Source organism: Gorilla gorilla, chromosome 2, assembly GCF_029281585.2.
Source record: "Gorilla gorilla gorilla isolate KB3781 chromosome 2, NHGRI_mGorGor1-v2.1_pri, whole genome shotgun sequence".
NCBI lineage: Eukaryota > Metazoa > Chordata > Mammalia > Primates > Hominidae > Gorilla > Gorilla gorilla.
This window is the reverse complement of record NC_086017.1, coordinates 26,063,334-26,083,696: the sequence shown is the minus strand read 5'-3', so window position 1 is coordinate 26,083,696 and position 20,363 is coordinate 26,063,334. Positions and strand designations below refer to the sequence as shown.

Here is a 20,363-nt window from a genome sequence, read left to right as displayed (position 1 = left end):
AGCTTTCTCTTAGTCCATGTTCTGCTGCTGTAACAATACCTGAGACTGGATAATTTATCAAGAATAAAGGTTAATTTGGCTCATGATTCTGGAGCCTGGGGAGTTCATGTTATGACCATGGTGAGAGTCTCGTACTGTGTCCTAACATGATGGAGAAGCAGAACGGGAAGCGGGCATGTGCAAAGATAACATACTGGAGAGTCGGCCTTATTTTATAGCAACCCCCTCTCTTGGTAACTAATCCAGTCTTGGGAGAGGGAACACTCACTCCCACCAGATGTCATTAATTTCTTCAAGGGCAGATCCCTTGTTATCCAAATACCTCTTAAAAGTCTCACCATCTTTCAACACCATTACGTTGGGGACCAAGCCTCAATATGAGTTTGGTGTGGACAAACCATATCCAAGCCACAGCAAACATTGACAGTATTCTTGGCATAAATATGAGAAGTGCAAAGTTTTGGACACCCTTGCCTCCCTCTTATTGAATCTAGGGGTAGGGCCCAGCAACCTGTGTTTTAACAAGCCTGCTTGCTGATTCTCATGCAGTTAAAAGTTTGGGAACCACTGGTTTTCAAACTTGACAGCACATTTTTAATCGCTTCGGGCGCTTTAAAAATTTGATGCCCCAGTGAGTCTGACTTAATTGATTTGGGTGCAACTTGGGCATCAGGATTTTTTAAAAAGTGTCCCTAGCGATTCTAGTGTGTAGCCAAGGCCTAGAACCACTGGGCTAGAAAAGCAGAAAGTTCATAATCACTAAGTTAAAAGGAACCATTTTTTTTTTAGACGGAGTCTCGCTGTGTCACCCAGGCTGGTGTGCAGTGGCGCGATCTCCACTGCAAGCTCCACCTCCCGGGTTCATGCCATTCTCCTGCCTCAGCCTCCTGAGTAGCTGGGACTACAGGCGCCCGCCACCATGCCTGGCTAATTTTTTATATTTTTTAGTAGAGACAGGGTTTCACCATGTGAGCCAGGATGGTCTCGATCTCCTGACCTCATGATTCGCCAGCTTCGGCCTCCCAAAGTGCTGGGATTACAGGCATAAGCCACCACACCCAGCCAAAAGGAGCCAATTTTTTAAAATGATCACACCTGCTTTGCACATGGAACAAGGAAAGGGGGCTCAATTGGCCACACACTGCATTTAGGCATGCAGTGAGCCTTAACAAGTGGCCAGGAGAGCCCAGGCTGGGCTAATGTACACAGAGGGAGAGCTCTAAACTGGGTGGCCTCCAGGCTGCATCCCGTATTTAAACAGACAATCACATTTTCCAGCACACGCTGGCTGCTAATTACATACCTTACAAAAGCAACAGCTTCTGCAGGTGTAAGTAATTAGGATTTCTTTAACTCCATTTGAGGATGCCTGCCATTCCCTGCTTCTTACCTAGCAAATTGCCATGATTACATATTTGACTGGGAAACCAGTTTACAAATTATTCCTTGTTAAGAGTTTAAAACAAAGGGCACACAAAAGAGAAATCACAATTCCACAAAAGGCTTAAAATACGGTGGAAGTAGAGGGGGGGGAATCTCCACCTTTCTCTACATGCTTGCAGAGATGCACTTACAGAAGAGCCCTAGAACTCAGAACGAAACACAATTCTTTGTAATGTATGAATGAATATTGTTCAAATTCTAGGAAAACAAGTTAGCATTTTAAAAAGGAAAGTTGTTTTTCAGTCTTCAGACTTTACCACTCAAATTAGGGGAAAAAAGGCACGTCCTCTTCAAGCCCTGGCACAGGTGGACAAGTTCGAACTTTGGGGAAATTTGGAAGTTAGGAATGTCCAGCTGTGGGAGTGGGAACCCTGGAAGGGGCTGGTGAAGAAGTCTGGAAGGGTCTTTGCTTCCCTGGTGAGATTACCTCTGAGCTTGCAGCCGAGCATCGGTAATGGGGTTGGAGTTGCTGTTGGTCAGTACAGCTGGCAGGAAGAAGCACCAGGCATGCAGCAGGAAAGACGGAAGATGAAAGCCAACCGACCAGCGCCTCTGCAGCTGTCTCTCACCACCTTACACTGTAGCGCTCTCCAGTCACAGCTGCTGCCTCCTTTCTGCCTTTCAAACCTTGCACCAATTTCTTGTTTTTACTCATCTGTAACCCAGAACCATATTGGGAAGAGAATACTGGGAAATAGTCCCAGCTTGGCCAAGTTAATATAGTACAAAACTACCACAGTTACTGATACTGAAAAGCCACTCAAATCCACTTGAATATCTTAATTAGAAACCCTACTAATTTTCATCTTTGTACAACCTGGAAAACTTTGCCACAGCACCTGCTGAGACAGGACAAATGCCGGGAAACTAACCTAGCTACCAATGTAGATTGCAGAGGCACAGGTAGGCCCAGCAGTCTGTTTCCAAGGAAGATAGCCACCTCAGTCCCAGTTGTGGCAAGTGAGAGGTACTTGATTTGGTATATGAAGTAGCTCCCAAATGGGGGTACATACCCAGTAAGGAGTAGGAGATCCCAATAAGTGCACAGGGCCACCAGCATTGCTTCAGTCCAGGAGGACCGACACTTGGGGCAATTCCCATGTGAGATCTGACCTTGGTATCAGGACCCAGTCACTAGGCAAATATTTGGGGCCAGACTTCATACTTAGAGGGGAACTGAGTGTTTGATAGGGTCAAAGATTGTATCTTTGGACAAAAATTAATGCCAAAGTTGAGAATGAGGAAGAGGGGAAAGCAAACCCTTAATGGGCACTACCTGTGTGTGCTTTAGGACAGCACAGGCCACCGGGTTCACCCCAGAGGACGTTGGGTCCCAGTGTACAATTCCTAATGGCAGTGAGGACTTAGAGCATTACTGTAGCTAGCAGGTATCTCCGAACCACCAACTGATGATGGTGATGAGAGTAAAGCATACTGGATAGGGGATTGGGGACCATTTTATGAGATTAAATGAGATAATGCATGTAAAGCACTTAGCACAGATTTTGCACCTAGTAAGGGCTCAATAAATAATAGTTAATCTTACGTGTTTCTTGCTCCATAATAAATTACTCAAGACTATGTTGTGAGGTACTTGCCTGAATTTACAGGTTTAGACAACAATGGACTCAGCCACAATGTGTCAGGGTTCAATCCCGAGAAGCTGAAGAACCATGAGTGAGAGAGAATGGAGATGTGTTATAAGGATTAGACTTTACACGGCGTGGGAGCTAGTGGAGGCATCAAGGGAAGGCGGTTATTTCTGCATCTGATGTTGATCCTAAAGTAGTAATTGGTCGGCCAAACTGGTAGTCGTAAAAGGAAGCTTGGTGTGAACAAGAGAAAATACAAACCGGAACCTACATCTGTCTCACTACCTCCAACCTTAATGCTGTGGGTGACTTCCAGGGGAAGCTGGCACCCGTCTCCACAGAGTTGCATAAGCACTTGGCCCAGAACAAGGCAAGCTAGCAGATTGCAACATGCATAAGCACCCACTGTTCCTGGGATACTGCTCCAGCCTTCAGAGCCTAAAAAAACATGTCTGCTGCTTTACTTCTGGCTTCCATATCTTGCAGAAAAATTCTCTTGTGGTCAGTGCTAACCCAGGACCACCAGAGAAGGGAATCCTGGGAAATGTAGGCCCAGTTTAGCTAAATTGTAACATACATCACTGGGGAAGTCAAGGCAGGAGTGGGACATTATTGGTCTTCAATGAGTAAAGGGATCATAGCATCGCATTGTTCAGATCACACTATGAAGTTGGTATCATAATCCTCATAGTAACTGAAACTAAGTCTTTGCCAATGTATCAATCAGGAATTGTTACATTACAAGCCACCCCAAAACTTAAAACAAAAGTCATTTATTCTTGTTTAAGCGTCTGTTGGTCAGCTAGGGGTTGGCTGATCTTGGTTGGGTTTGGCTGAGTGGCTCTAAACTGCAGATTAAGTCTGGGTCCAGTCTTACGTTTCTCTTCCTTCTTGGGCCAGTGAACCAGCTGGGACAGGTGCAGGTGCCAAGTCCCACTGCACATGCACATTTGAAGTCTTGGCTTGCATCCGATCTGCCAGTGTTTCATTGGCCAGAATGATCACATGGCTGAGCTAAAGTCAAGGGCAGGGAAATACAATTCTTCCATAGAGGTGGTGGAGGGAAGGAGTGAAGAATTTTGAAAAGTAATTTAATCTATCACAGTCATTAAATGACTGGCTTGGAATTTCAATACAAATACTTTTGACTCCAAATGCCATTGTCTTTCTTTTATGGTAGTGTTTGAATAATTGAAAAACTTTCCAAGGCATAAGATGGAAGCAGTTGAAACTTTCAAACAAATTAGTTATTCTCATCTTTCTGGCCAGACATGAGACAACAGTCCCATGGGATTAATTTTTGCTACATTTGCATTTTGAGGTGAGTGAGGCATTGGCTGTGGTTTCTGTATTCAAAATCAGGCTTCACCTTCAGCAACATAATAACTCTGATAATAACGAGTTAATATTCCAAAGTCTGCCATAAACGTCCTCTTGAAGGTATTTGTTAGCTCTAATTATAGAGAGAAATGGAGCCATATACTCATAAGATGTCATTAAAAATGAGCTAGAATGCCCACGGGAACATAGACTACTCACCTTACTGTGTCTGTTTCCTGGTTGCTAGAACTTTGGGATGATTCATTTTGAGTGTTTTTTTTGCAGCGAGTTCCCTGATACGTTTCAGTGGTGCCCAACAGTTTGTTATGCAGACTGTTTCAAATCAGGAGAGCAGCTCTCACTTCAAGTCTGATATGATCCGTGTGACCATAGCTGAAACCTTGAACTTTGGACCTTAAACAAAGTCTGCCATATATAGCTTACATATTCCTAGCAGAATGTGGCCTATCAATGACTTGTCCATCTGGCTTGGCTAAGCTCTCTCCATACCACGCTGAGTTAGAGGGGGAAAAAGTCAGTGAAGTTAGCCATGAAGGAGAACTTTCTGCTTGGAAAAGTGTTAAGATGGTTAGTACTACTCACTTCAAAATGGATAAACAGTGTCATGCAATCAGTAAATATGCTCCAAGCATTTTTCATTTATGAGAACTGGGGCCTAATCTCTCTGCAAGGGAGGGTTTAAAAACTAGAATTATGTTACAGAGAATCTGTAAGGACAGGACAGAAATGTTTCTCACCAATAAGTGACCCCAATGTATGTTTTGGCAGTTAAACGATGGGAAGCTTTGTCCTCTTTGCCAAACATGCACCTTCCTCATCAACAATTTAAAAAACTATCCTGTGGACATAAAGAGGCAGAAGGAATGCCTGACCTCAGCCAGATGGTTCCTGTTTTTCTTGCACACACACGTGTTCCTGCCCCATCTGTGGACTCAGTGGGTCGCTGCCCTGGGCAAAGAGGCCAAAGATGATACTGATCACCTCTCTAGGTCTTGGCTTCTCAACTGTAAAATGGGGTGGCGGTAGGAGGAATGAAGGAATGACTTCTAAGGTTCCTCTCAGCTCTGTTCTGATGTGACTTTGAGCAAGCAAGTGACTATTTCTATACTTGAATGAAGCTGTCCTGGTTTGTCTGAAGGGGCAAACTCGAGAGTACTGCTGCCCTTCTGGGCTGGGGGATGGGGAGGAGGAAGAGGAGGAGCAGAGCGAACAGCAGCAGTCCTAGGATGGTGGTGAATGGACAGCGCCAGGGCCTCTGGGGGAGCTAGAGTCATGGGACTCTGGTGCTGGCAGGCCCAAGCCCACGCCAGCTTGCAGGAGGGCAGTGCAGCCAGAAACCCTCTGCGATCATGTGTTCCCCTTCCCAAGGGGCAGCCTATTTTATGTGAGTGCTGGGCAGCTGACATTTGCAGGATCTTCACCCCAAGGTCTGAAGCAAACAGCCAGTCAGTTACTGGCCTCAGTGACATCTCAAGATGTGCCTAGCAGGGCTTTTGCGCTGTTCAACATGGTAGCCACTAGCTATGTGTGGCTTTCTAAATGTAAATTTATTTATTTATGTATTTATTTATTTACTTATATTGAGACAAGGTCTTTCTCTGTCACCCAGGCCGGAGTGCAGTGGTGCAGTCATAGCTCACTGCAGCCTCCAGCTCCTGCGGTCAGCCTCCCAAGTAGCTGGAACTATAGGCACGTGCTACCATGTCCAGCCAATTTTTTATATTTTATAGAGACAGGGTCTTGCCATGTTGCCCAGGCTGGTCTCAAACCTCTGGGTTCAAGCAATCCTCCGGCCTCAGCCTCCCAAAGTGCTGGGATTATAGGTGTGAGCCTCCGTGCTCAGCCCTGAATTTAAATTAAAATGTATAAAATTAAATTAAGAAGCCAGTGCCTTAGTAGTCACACTACCACATTTCAGGTACACATGCGCACATGTGCTGTGGCTTGAGGTAACCCTACTGGATGGCTCAAATAACATTTCTATCTTCACAGCAAGTTCTCTTGAACAGTTCTATTCTAGAATGTGGCATGGTGCTCACGCACTGAAGAAATAAAAAACGCATCTACTAACTTCATCTTTTTTTCTATTACCTTTCTTTGCTTGCTATAGAATGTCTATATATACATTCTTTGAGAGTAGAGAAGAGACATTTGATGTCAAATATCTGGGTTCAAGCCTCAGCTCTCCCACATCAATTTTAGGAGAACTATTTAGCACCTGTTTCTGCATCAATTAAAGGAGGTTCCCAGGATAGTGGAAAAATATAGGTAATAAACATGAAGTTTTTGGTAAACTCTACTCACTGTAGATTTCCACCAAGTGATGCACAGAGAAATGGGAAGGGTCATGTCATTAAATTTTTGTTAAAAAGAGGTGTTTTGGGGGAATAATATTGGTGGTTTTTCAGAAGACACAGTAAGGATAAAATGATGCTACTTCCTTTGAGGTGGGAGGCACCCTTTAGGGAGCCTTTTTGACTTTTAGATTTTATAATGCAAAGTCTAGGACGTTCTGATCCTCAGAATACTAACACACACCTTGGAAATTAACTCAGGAGTCTCTGGAGGTGCACAGGAAACAATCACAAGACCCATCCATTTGTCACTCAAGGAGATAAAAAGAGAAGTTTTTATTGCTCTTTCTTCTACTTTATAAATTTGTGTGAAATTCTGTCCAGACTTTGGCATCACTTTCATGCAAGTCTGTTAATGCTTGCCCAGTGACAAATTGGGCCCTCTCTCTCCTGTGTTGGTACGAAGGGGTCTTTTTGTTGGCAGGATTATTTCTCCAGCAGGACCAAAGGACACTTGAATTTCCCATGTGGCACGAAGGTGCCAAGAGGAAAGCACTCCTCCAGAGGAGATGGGCTCAGAGAGGAGGAAAGGGCTGGATTTCCAACCGACCCTCACTCCCCAGAGGCCAGCATCTGAGACACAGGCCAGAAGAAGCCATCAGTTCTGGTTTCCAGGGGCCTATCAATGTCATCCCTGACCCACTCAGAGGAAGGGAGCACTCTGCCCTTGCCAATGTGAGAACGCCCCAGACGACTGGAAGGGAGCAGATAGGGCCTTTGTACCCCTCCCCAGCCTGTCCCTGCACCTCTGGCCAGTTCCAGGATGCTGGTTGTCAGGGCCCAGTCAGCCAGGGCCCAGCAGGCATATAGGACAACCCTGGACACTGCCAGGCTGCTCCCCAACAGCCTAAGAACTCACTAGAGTGGGCAATAGGGGGCGCTAATCCCCTATGGCTATGTCTGAAGTCAGATTGTCCTTGGTTCAAATCTTAAGTCTGCCACTTATTAGTGGGAATTGTTTTAACCTCTCTGAGCATCAGTTTCTTCTATAAAATGGGGACAATGATATTCTTTCACAGGATGCTACGAGGGTCAAATGAAATAACAATTGTAAGCAGTTAGCACAGCACCTGCTTCATACTCATGTACATCCTTGCTTTGCCTTTTTCTAGTTTGATTCTGGGCGTTTTAGCCTCTCTCTGTCCGGTCTTCCCATCTGTAAAATGGGGAGAGTAACAGCACCGGCCTCACTGGAGTGTTGAAAGGATAAAATGAGTTAGCATAAGAAAAGTACTTAGAACAAGGCCTGGCATGTGGAAAAATGTGAAGTAAGTGTCTGCTACTCCTCTTCATTTAATCAATATTTGTTAAGTTCTTGCTATGTGCCATGCATAATGATAGGAGATGGAATGGTCCATGTTATTAACCAGTCTGCTTTCCACAGACTCCAAGCTGGTCAGGAAGTTCTGCCCTGCCTGGCCATGCCCCATCCACACACACATTGACGAGGAGCCCACCCCAGCCAAGGTTCTGTTTGGCTCCCGTCTGGGGCTCCTCAGTCTCCATCGCCTCATTCCCAAGTGCAGGAAACTGGTTCCAAGGATAGTGCTTTCTATACATTGCAGAAATAGTGCTGGAATAAGGGCATCTCTGAGAAGATCCGTTCAGCTGTCAGAGAGCACTCAGGGATGCCTCCCACTGGTGTGCAGAAGTAACTGGCATGAAAGTACGTTAGAATTCACCACCCACCTGAGGTAAGCGAGGCATTTAAAAATGCATACCTATTTCAAGTAAAAACAGATGCCTCATTGTCATTTCTGTGACTCTCACAGTGATTTTGTCTTCAAGCTGTCTTTTTTTCCTCTAAGGAACTGAAGGCACAATGACCTGGGATTGTCAGTGTTCTCCACTGTGTCCAAACTGGATGCTGTTCAGAGAAGGGCTCATCATCCGGGGCCCAGCAGTCTTCTCCCCCGACAACTCCAGCTTTTCTGCACTGCCCATTCTCTGCCCTTTTTTGCGCTCACCTTAAGTTGTATTCCAATATCCTTAGACGTGATTTTATATGTTCTTATATCACGGTGTGTATGTGTGTTTCGGCTTATGAAAGACAGAGATACAGATACAGAGAACGAGGAAGGGAGAAAAGGAATGAGAGAGAAAGAGCATGAGAGAGAGAATAAGAGAGAGAATGAGGGAGAAAATGAATTAGACCACAAAAGCAGGGCATAGACCACGAGGATGTTTATTTGCCTGCTGGCTAAGGCACCTATATTTTCTAGGGCAGAAGAACTTTTCATGTGTTTTGAGCGGGGGCGGGAGGCAGTGAACAGTAGCTTGAACGATAGCTTCTCTGTAAACATTGTCAGTAAACTGCAGGAGAAACACCGCCCCTCTTCAAAAACGACTGTAGTGAAAATGGAGCAGGTGGGACTGCGGCTAGAAGGCTGGTAGGTGGGCTGTAGAGTTTTCGCCACCAAATGACCGCAGCTGTTCACAGGTGAGCTGGAAGCCTGGAGTGCCACATGTGCATGCCACTTCGTTCCTGGGACAGCCCCTGTGTGTGCTGGGTGACGTGTCGCCACCAAGCCAGGCCTCATGAGCACAAGGTTAGATCCTCAGTGCTAAAAAGGTGCTGGGTCAGGGAGGGGGACAGCAGACTGAGGTCGAGGGAAGCCCTGGAAATGCTGAGAGGTCAAGGGGATGGTGAGGGACTTTTATGTTCCCAGTACAGGAAGACAAAAAATGTATTTCAAGAGGAAATGATGCTTCATTTACAGCACACTTTCCCAGGTTATCTGATTCTGGGCCTTGCGTTGTCTTTTATCAGTTGTGGGGTTGGAGTGAGTGTGGGTCACAGGCGTGCCTGTGCTTCTCCAGGTTTCACAAGCCCCGTTGAAGGGTGCAGCCTGCTGCTTTGATATTTGTTGCAGGCTGACCTGGTTCCTGGTTCCTGTTTTAGTTCTGCCACTAGGTGGCGCAAGCTAACTTCTTAGGGCTGCGGCGCTCAATGCAGAAGGCAAAGGCATCATGATCTCACGTTCCTGGATTTGAATCCTTTGTTAGTTTTGTGACCTTGGGCAAGCCACAGTTTCACCTTCTGTAAATTAGACATGATGAAAATCACCTTGCAGGGTGGTTGTGAGGATTAAATGAGAAGACATGTGCTAAGCACCTTGCACAGTGTTAGGCACACAGTCTAAATGGCTGCTTTTCTCTTTTCTTGTTCATCCATTCAATACACATTTATTGATCCATATTTCTGTGTCATGGCTGATAAGGACTTTGTCTGCAAGCATCCTTTAGCAGAAGGTCTTACAAACAGACACACACACACACACACACATGCTACAGTCTTTGCTGGAATATAAGATATATCTTCCACCCCCTGGTTCAAATTTATCCAAAATTTACTCTGTGCAAATGTATTTATGTATGAAAAGCCACATTCTGAAGAGGAAACACAATGGTAAATATATAGCAACAACAACAACAGCAAACACTGTGAATATACTCATTTCATGCTTCTCTAACTTTCTCAGAAAAATTACAAGCCATAGGCCTCACAACTCATCAAGTACAATGTCAATTTTCCCACCTAATTTTTATTTAAAATATTTTATTCCTGTAATACTTTCATTTCAATTATTTATTGCTATAAATACTTTTCTTTTTAATCTATATAATATTATGCTTTTCTTTCCAGAGTTAGAAGAGTATTACTATACATGCAGAATCTATTATTCCCTACTGGGTTCTGCTATAGAGTATTACATGAACAAGATAACATGTTTCCCTCATAAAAACAATTTAAAATCCTTTTCAGGCTGGGCGCGGTGGCTCACGCCTGTAATCCCAGCACTTTGGGAGGTCGAGGAGGGCGGATCACGAGGTCAAGAGATCGAGACCATCCTGGCCAACATGGTGAAACCGTCTCTACTAAAAATACAAAAATTAGCTGGGTGTGGTGGCATGCACCTGTAGTCCCAGCTACTCAGGAGGCTGAGGCAGGAGAATCACTTGAACCTGGGAGGCGGATGTTGCAGTGGGCCGAGATTGCACCATTGCACTCCAGCCTGGCAACAGAGCGAGACTCCATCTCAAAAAAAAAAAAAAAAAAAAAAAACCACTTTCAAAACATGTATGTTTGTCCCAGAGGAGGGCACAGTGACCCTTAGGACAGTTCCCTCAGGATGGCCCTGGGCTGTGGGCCAGTGTGCTCTGAGTGGAGGGTGTGTGAAGAGGAGGTGGTAGGGGCCAACTTGCGAGGGATTTGCATGTAACACTAAGGAGATCAGGTTGTTTCCACAGGAAACTGTGAGCCACAGCAAGCTTCTGAGCTGAGGAAGGTGGGATAATGCCCCCAGCCATGATCCCTTGAAAAGGCAAGGTCCATCCAAAGCTGAAGGCTAGATAGCTTCATTCACAGTCATACCCCAAACCTTCTTCCCATCCCACCTCCTCTTTTTCCCTCTTCCTCCTTCTACTGTTCATTCATTCAACAAATGTCTATTACCCATATACCATATTGCAGATACTGTTTTAGACACTCCAGTTAATCACTGAAAAAATAGTGACAAAGCTTCTTCCTCCCTGGAGCTTGCAGAAACACTTTCTCATTATGATATCTGCATATGCATGTGTCTTCTTTCATATGGGCCTCCTGAGCTGTTTGGGGCTACAGTCCTCCATGTGGAAGAAGCCGGGAATATGGCTTTTCCCATGAGGCCCAGCTGCACCCCTGCCCTTCCCATGGATTGGGGAACCCTTCCTTCAATTTCATGTGATGCTTCAGTATTTTTCCAGTAATCTCCCCTGCTTCTACAGGACCAAACCGGTTCAATTTCAGTTTCTCTCACATGCCGTCAAAATGTTCCTGCTAGAAAGGACCCAGCCAAGAAAACTGGAAAGAATTTCTTGATTATGTTTAGGATATAGGACCAGCCCTAGAGTGGGGCCAAGGGCCCTGTGGCAGGATTCCCACAGGTGTCTGGATGGCTGGGCCCTGTTTCCATTCTAGGGCCTAAGTTGGAGACTGAATGTGCATCAGCCATGTTAGTCTAGAAAGCCTGTGTTATAAAGGAAGACTGTGCTCATGTGTGGTTTAGTTTGGGTTTCCCTGGAAGCAGAGCATGAGACAAGGACTGGATGCAGGTGGTTCATGAGGGGTGTGAACCTGGGAAGCAAGAGTGTGGGAGTGAGGATGTGAGATGGGGCAGAAGGAGGCGCCAATATAAGGACACATTAAAGTTGCCCCTTGATTCTGTTGACCCTCTTAAAAAATATACAGGATGCTTTGTATAATTATCCACCTGAAAGACAGAGGCCAGACATCCATCTGCTGGTTCCCATCCCCTCAGTGACTGAGAGTTGTCCTGGGAGTGTTAACTGTCCTAGCAAGCCAGGGTGCTTGCTCCCTGGATATTTGAGTAACTCTGCCTTCAGAGAAAACCCTGGTGCATAATGCAGAAGACACTTAGCACAGGGCTCAGGGGATCTGAGGCTGCACAGAACTGTTCAGCAGCAGTGGCGGAAAGCAGAGAAGGCCTAAGGACATGTGATACAGGCACCAGAGGTTTCTCCGCCATACCTTACTGAACTTTGGAGTTATATTTTAAATTATATGACCTCGGTTTGGGTGACATGCCCCTGGCACAGATGAGGTTGTCTCTGGCTCATATCTGGAATATTAGCCTCTGCCAGGACTCCAGTCTTAAGCATGGGTCTGGTAAGAAAGAGATGAGCTTCCAGAAGTTCTAATGAGATTCTCATTCAACTTTGCACTGTCTACATGCCGATGGTGAGGCTGCTTTGTGGGGGCTCAAGGAGTCTGCACATTCTTCAAAACATGTAGCTTTCTCTAGTGTGTACCCCAACTGTGCTGACTTCCTTAAACCGTTGATTTGCCCAATGGTGTTAGGATGCCTGGCCCATCCTCCAGCCTGGGCCAACTATTGGCATTGATCAGCGTAGCAGTGGTGCACAAATCCTGTTGCTCTCTAGGCTCAGAATCCTGTTTAAAGCTCTCCTGTGTGGCTGCAGCCAGCAGCAGAGTCTGCCCCTGGAATGCCTGTTCCTCTCCTTCCTGGCAGCCAGGCTCCATTTAGTTTAAGGATTTTGTGCCAGGAATGTTATCTGAGCTGTCACCATCATGCTTTGTCACCCTCAAGTGAATGACAGGAAATGGATCGGCGAGCTCTGTCAGTTTCCTTGCTGCTGGCATCACTCAGGTTCAACCATGAGCATCGCACTGTGAGTCACTGAGGAGGTGGACAGAAGCCACTCAAACGTCTCTGCCAGACTTCAAAAGAGCTTTAGGAGATAGAAGAGTCCTATTGATCGGTGCCTGTTCTTCTGTCTTGATTGTTACTTTGAGCCATGCAGCTGTGTTACCATGGGTGCCTGCCACTCTTCTGAGTGTGCAGAGCCTGTGTCTTATGAGACCTGAGAAAGAAAAAGTCATCAACCCCCAGGTCTGACTGGAGTCCCCTCCTTACTTAACATACACAATTTCACAGAACACCAACATCAGACAAGGTCATTCTGTGGCTGTGGTGGAGTGAGACAACAAGACCACACTGAAATAAGAACACCCAGCACACTATGAAAATGACCAAATAGCTCCTTCTCCTGGCAAATATGAGGGGTGTTTATCAAGTGCAGCTCCAGCCCTGCTCTGTTCTTCCCACAATCTCCTAGATACAAATTATTAGGATGCCCAGTTATAAAATTGTCCCACTTTCTGACAGCTCCCTAGCAAGACCATGCTTCCCAATCTTTCCCCAAATCCCCTAACCCAAGCCCTGACCTCCTGAGAAGCTCCTTTGGACACTGTCCTACTGAGACACCCATGGTTCCTCATGTGGGTGGTCTTCCTTGCTACAACTGCCAATAAACCTAACTTTGATCACCCAGAGGTATGTTCCTGGTGGTGCTGGCGGGTGGGCATAGCCCCAAGGGAAGCTGGCCAGTGCCAACCTCTGCACAGGAAGGAGGTGCTCCCTGGGCGCCCACCGCATCAGCTGCAGAAGTGATCCCTGGGAGCCATTTGGCAAGGCGAGCTGGGCTCTGACCTGAGGGAACCTTTGTTGGTTGGCTCTTACTGCAGATGTTTTGATGTCCAGTGTCGCATCCTTGGGCCTCCTTGGATATCAGCCCCAGCTCGGGCCCAACTTCCATGGGGGCTTAGATTCATCTTGCACGACATCCAGGTCAAGCCCCACCCTCTCCACATTTCTGCCTTGGGGTCTTCTCTAAAGCCTTGGGAGCCTGGTCTGCTCTTGCAAGTGCAGCCTGCAAAGTGTATCGCAGGGAGTGAATGGCCCCGGGTGTAACCCTCAACCAATAAGAGAGGAGAGCTGGTGGGAAAATGTCTCAGTCTGGTGTTCTTTAGGTAGATAGTTCTGGAACATGTTCTGTGGGCATCTCAGAGTAGAAAGAGTCGAACCCCATTGCTCAAAGCACCCTTACATTGACTTTTCTTCCCTGCCTATCTTACTCTTCCCTCTCTCTCACTCCTGCTTCCTGGGATCACCTCCCAAATAAATCACCTGCATCCAAGGCCTTGCTCAGGTTCTGCACTTACATTACCCTAAACTAAGACACCTGCCCAGCAATCCCTACCACCACCTCCTTCTTACAGAATTTTCTTTTCTTTTCTTTTCTTTTTTGAGACAGGGTCTCTCTTTGTCACCCAAGCTGGAGGGCAGTGGCACAATCACGGCTCACGGCAGCCTTGACCTCCCAGCCTCAAGTGATCTTCTTGCCTCGGCCTCCTGAGTAGCTGAGACTACAGGCATGTGCTACAATGCCTAGGTATTTTATTTTACTTTATTTTTATTTTATTTTTTTTGTAGAGATTGGTTTTTGCCATGTTGCCCAAGCTGGTCTCGAATTCCTGGGCGCAAGAGATTTGCCTGCCTCGGCCTCCTAAAGTGCTGGGATTATAGGCATGAGGCACCACGCTCAGCCCCTACAGAGTTTCTTAACCATAATATTGGCCACAATTGTTTCCACCTCCAGCTCTAATCAAGATTTCCCAAGCTCCTGGTCACAGAGATTAGTTCAGGGGCAGACGCATTCTGCAAGTCAGTTCAGTCAGAGTAAACAGTAGAGCTTTGCTGGGGATTCTGGGACATATACTCAGTCTTAGCCACTGGGCCTGCAGGCATGGTGGCTTAAGGATAGCTGCACACTTTTGCTACTTGTCCCTTTGATTAGTGGGGTCTGCTTCCCCTCCTCCCTGAGCCTGGGCTGGCCTGTGATTGCTTTGAGCAAAGGAGTATGCTGGAGGAGATGTTATGTCAGTCCCAGGTCTGGCCTTTAAGAAGACTGGCAGAAATCCTGTTGGTCTCTGGAGATGTTCAACCACTGTGTAAGACAGCTGCCACAGAGATGACGGAGACAAGTCTTGAGATTATACGGAGAGGGGAGGGCCCAGCTGAGTCCAGCCCGCCAGCCTCCCCTGCCATGTGAGAAGCTCTTTTGTACCCTCCAGAAAAGAACAGCCATGAGCTGACACCACCAAGTGACACCAGTTAGAGCCCCATGAAGCAGAGGACTTGCCTAGTTGAGCCATGCCCAAACTCCTGACCTACAGGATCATGAGCCATAATAGTTGCTGTTTTGGCCGGGTGTGGTGGCTCACGGCTGTAATCCCAGCACTTTGGAAGGCCGAGGTGAGAGAATCACCTGAGGTCAGGAGTTCAAGACCAGCCTAGCCTACAAGGTGAAACCCCATCTCTACAAAAATACAAACATTAGCTAGGCATGATGGCAGGTGCCTGTAATCCTAGCTACTTGGGAGGCTGAGGCGGCAGAATCGCTTGAACCCAGGAGGCAGAGGTTGCAGTGAGCCGAGATCGCGCCATTGCACTCCAGCCTGGGCAACAGAACAAGACTCCATCTCAAAAAGAAGAAAAAGAAAAAAAAGTTGCTGTTTTAAGCCACTAAGTTTTGGGGTAGTTTGTTATGCAGCAAAAGATAACTGGAACAGTGTAGTAGGAGTCTGGAATTGCTACATCCACATGTGGAGAGTCCACAGCCATCCAAAAAGTGATCAGGACAAAGCCCTCTTAAATTTGACCTCAAATAAGACCTCTTCAGTGTCTAAATTTTAGCTCTGTAATTTTTCTTTTCCACTTTCATTCTGCTTGTTTCTAGGCACAAAAGAAAGATGCTGTGATCGCTTTAGTTGAAGTTCAACAAGCATGTATTACGTGCCTGTCAAGAGTCAGATACTATGCTAGGGACTCTGGGCAAAAAGCTAAGCAAAATTTGTTTAAAGTCCAGTGGAGGAAACATCTTTTTGATAATTTTAACACAAAGTGGTCCATGTTAAGACAGGGCTACATATGCAGTGCTCCAGAAGAGGGGTAATTAATTCAGCCCGGGGGTTCGAGGAAGACCCTCCAGAGACATGATGTATATGAGTCATGCATGATAGGTAAGAAGAAGCTGGCAAACGGAGGGAAGGGCATTCTGTGCAGAGGGAACAGAGCATGGTTAGAGCAGAGACAAGGAAAAGGGTGTTGTATTGGGAACTACAAAAACTTTGGTGTTCAGAGATGGGGCAAATAGTAGCAGGTGAGTCCAGAGGGTGGAGGCAGGGTCAGGGAGGAACTTGTAGTCAGGCTGTGCTGGGGAGGCGGGGCATTACTCTGAAGGTGATGCGGAGTCATAGAAGAGATTATGGAAGGAGAGTGCTTTAGGTTGATTACTCGGGCTCTAGTGTAGATTGAAGGTGCTTGAGTGTGTGAATCTGAGGTTCATGGTTGGAGTCAAGGCTGGAGAAACACTTGGAAATTACTGAAACATAGGTGGATTATTACTTCACAATACGTATTTTAAGGATCACTATAAGCTGGGCATATCCCCATGGCAGTGTTTGAAAAAGATTGTTATTTACAAATATAGGTCTATTTTGTGTCCCACTTGGCAAATGCATCAAAAGGAGCACTTGATTGCCTTCCTGGAAATGTTTTTGAAATATCTCTGCCTTCCCAGAAACCAGGGAGTCCATATTCAACTCTGACTGAGTCTGTGCTGACATAAAATTCAGTGAAGATGATATTTTGCAATTTTCTGATTCATGAGTGACTCATCAAGTCATCCACGCCAATGGTTCAGAAAACACACGGGACAAGGCCCTAGAGGTGTGACCTTGGTAAATAACAGATATTTTTAAAATATTTATTGTTTTTAAATCTGCAAAGTAATCCTAAGAACTAGAATTCACTCTGGAAAGGGCATTATAATCTGGTTTGTTAATCATGAACATATCATCCAGAAACTTAACTTTGTGCTTTGCAAACTACCTAAAGCACAGCCAGTGAAATTTGTCACAGCACAGAAAGGTTTTCACTTTACCAACCCAGCCCTCATGAGTATCAGCCAGATGCCATTACCTTCTGTGCTTTCTGAATGGACTAAGAAGGGGAGGATTAGAACCAAAGGGTTGGAGGATTTTGTCTTAAGCATCTGCCTTATGGTAAAGCCTTGAGAAAATCCAGAGGCCCCTTGACACTACCATGTAACGGCTTTTCCCATTAATGGGAAGCAGATGGGGTTAAAAGGTTGTCACTATTGTTTTAAGCAAGATTCTCAAGCAACTTCCTATATCATATGTTTACAACAAAGGAAGAAAATCATCATATATCCCATGGGAAGCCCACCCCCTTCACTTTTACACGCCATGCTTACTTGCCTTTTATGTTTCTTTTAGAAAGCAAGTAGAAACCAGAATCTCAGAGACAAGAATAAAGTGAAAGAGTTCTATTGGTTGTCACACCTGGGCCACAAATTTTGTTGGAAGCTGTGCAATAAAAGAAATCAGAACACCATTGCTTCCCAGAGTGTTTGACCAATTATGATAGCAGTGGCTGAGTTCCAGATGGCAGGCACTTTCCTCATACCCCAAACTGAGTACACGGAGCTGCTTCTGGGGCATTGAAGGTTCCTACTTGGGCAGAGGGCAGGAGCTGAATGGATAATATCCAGGAATTGTGAGCACAGGATTTTATAGGTCTCTGTCTCAGTGTCCTGCAGTTTTCATCCCATGACATTAAAAAAAGAAGCTGAGCCCAATCTTGCCTGAGAGAGGAGGCATCTCAAAATGCAGGTACTGTCACTGGCCATCCATCTGCCAACCTCCCACTCCCTGGTTTGCAGAACCTTTGTGAGGTTCTGGGTGGCAATGTGCCCAGCCTTTGCTGAGGTACTTTCCTTGCCACTGTCCCAGCCACCCTTGCTGCTAGGACTCTGGCCAATGAGACAGATGGGAAGGTCTGCTGGGGGGCTTCTGGGAAAGATCTTGCTTTCTCAGTGAAGAGAAAGACATTATTAATGAGGAGAACTTGCTTCTGCCGCCCTCTCCATCCTGTTTGGGATTCTGGGGCCAGGATGTCATATTTGGTGTTGTGGTGACCATCTTGTGCTGGTACAGAGATAGAAACCAGGATCAAAAGCCAACAGGAATGGTGAGTGGAAGTTTAAAAAGACCCTGGATCACAGGTGTCTGTAAGCCATTGTACCAGGCACAGAACTGCCTGTCCTCAACTAGGCATGTGAGATGACTAAAGTTCTTTATTTCTTAAGCCCCTGGGAGTTGGTTATTCTGCTCCTTGTACCTGAATGCATCCAAACCAATGCACCTAATTTTGGCAGGTCCTAAAACAACCTGGCCCTTATTTTTACCCATTCCCATTTGGACAGTCCCTGTTTTATTTTCTTTACTCACAAATACTGGGAGGCAATCAAATGTGGAAGTTAAATGTGAAGGCCTTGGAACCAAATGAAACTGGGTTTGTGATCTAGGTCCATCACTTTTGAAGTTGCATAGCCTTAGGAAAATTACTCTACCTGTGGAAACCTCACCCTTCAACTATAAAATGAGATCATATAAAACGGAGATAATAGTAGTACTTACATCATTGGCTTATTGTGATTATAAGAAAAAATAACTTGAGTACAACTATTGCAATGTTGTTACAATATTAACAACAATATTAATATTAATGTTGTTAATATTGTAACAACATTACAGTAGTAATAGTACATAGTACTAACAATGGTAATGTTATTACTATTATCATAGTAATAGTATGTGCTAGTAAGTTAGTACAGCCTTAGCACTATGGTTGTTGTTATTACTATGATTTCTGGCAGTGAATACATATGTTCGGTCACAGAGATATTACTGTCTAATGATGTCCACATTTTTCTCTAGTTGATTTTTCTCCCAACTCTTGAAATGTCATTTTTCTATATCCTAACTCCTGGTTTTTTCTCCTCCATACTGGAATCCACGAAGTCAAGCATCCAACTCCATGGTAACTGCTAAGAGGAAAATAGGGAAGTGTAGACCATGGCTCTTTGCTAAAAGAAGCCTAAAACTTAGCCTGGAAGATAATTCTGCAGAGCTGCATTGAATAACAGTGGAGGGAAAAGAGCCACCTTAAAGCAACACATATCACGTGTCCATCTGGATCCCACCTGCAAGGCTAGCGTCATCTGGATAGAGAGATTAGGTGAGGAGGTAGCAGATAGGTAGGTGGGGGATCCTGAATACCTGACAAGCTGAGGGGTGGGGGCATTGCCTAAACCAGTCTATGAGGGGATATTATAGCCAGGGTCATGGAGCGGGAACCTCAAGGAGACAGTGGTGGCTCCACCATCAGACAAACCAACCCACTACCTAGACCCAGGTGCCAGGGCCTCCCAAGGAGAGTGGTCAAGGATATGCTCAAAGAGTTGACTGGAGACTCTCAAAGAGTTACATTCCTTTACATATGACCCACACTGGGGAGTGGTGGGGGAACAGGACTTTATCTCCAAGATAAAAGTCAGTAGGCCTCAACTGTGGCTTCCACCTGGGTACTCAGATCTGCACAGCTGCCTGTCCCTTGTGCATGGTGAAGGCTCACTAGACGATAATAGCTGGGGTCAGCAGCACGGCCAGTAGAGCAACAGAATGCAAAGTAGACGTAGGGCTGGAGAGCTTGGAACTGTCCATGAGTGAGAGGAGGGTGAGGTGCCTCAGGCCATTTGTTTTATCTGGAACCAGCCTTGGATATGCCAACACTGACATGTGAAGGGGCATGATGGGCTGGACAGCCCCAAGCATGGATCATAACAGGCAGGAGGCACCCTAGGCTTGGCTGTTAAACTGGTTTTATGAGCTTGTATTGGCTTCAGAGCACAAGGAGTAAGGTTTGTTGGCCTGGTATAGCCCTGGCCTCAAGGCTTGCTTTTGGAAGTCCCTTTCCTTGGCTTGACTTCTACCACTTGTGTTTTGAAGTCTGGCTAAATTGATTGCCAGAGATCAGAGTTTATATAAATAACCAGAGGTTATTGCTTTTGTCCTACACCAGAGCTTGTGTCTGATTGTCCTTACATCCCAAACACAAAAGATTTGTGTGTTAGCGGGAGCGTGTGCTTTGCCCTTTGTGAATGTCTTCACCACAGTAAGATAAAAACTAGAGTGTTAAACTGTATCTCTTGGCACAGTTTAATCACTTTGGCTTGGCTAAGATACTGAGAGTTACTCTGTGCTTCTGAGGAGCCCTCCCTTCCATGTTCATGTTCTTATTGCAGCTGTGGTCTCATTAAGAAAGCTCGTTTGCTCAACCTCTGTTAACAGTGAAGGCCCCTGAAATCTTTATGTCCCCCAAAGAAAGAAGACTGTGGACTACAG

General features: G+C 45.7%; 1 protein-coding gene across 1 annotated transcript in view; it reads right to left on the bottom strand.

Annotated features, from left to right (window-relative positions):
• Window positions 1-10,048: 10,048 nt before the first annotated feature.
• Window positions 10,049-20,363, bottom strand: part of GALNT15 (polypeptide N-acetylgalactosaminyltransferase 15) — a 72,805-nt gene continuing 62,490 nt past the window's right edge. Inside the window, exon 10 of the mRNA XM_055381120.2 lies at window positions 10,049-13,114. Within this exon, the coding sequence (XP_055237095.1) occupies window positions 13,106-13,114 (9 nt within the window). The 3' untranslated portion in view covers window positions 10,049-13,105. The remainder of the gene's footprint in view (window positions 13,115-20,363) is intronic.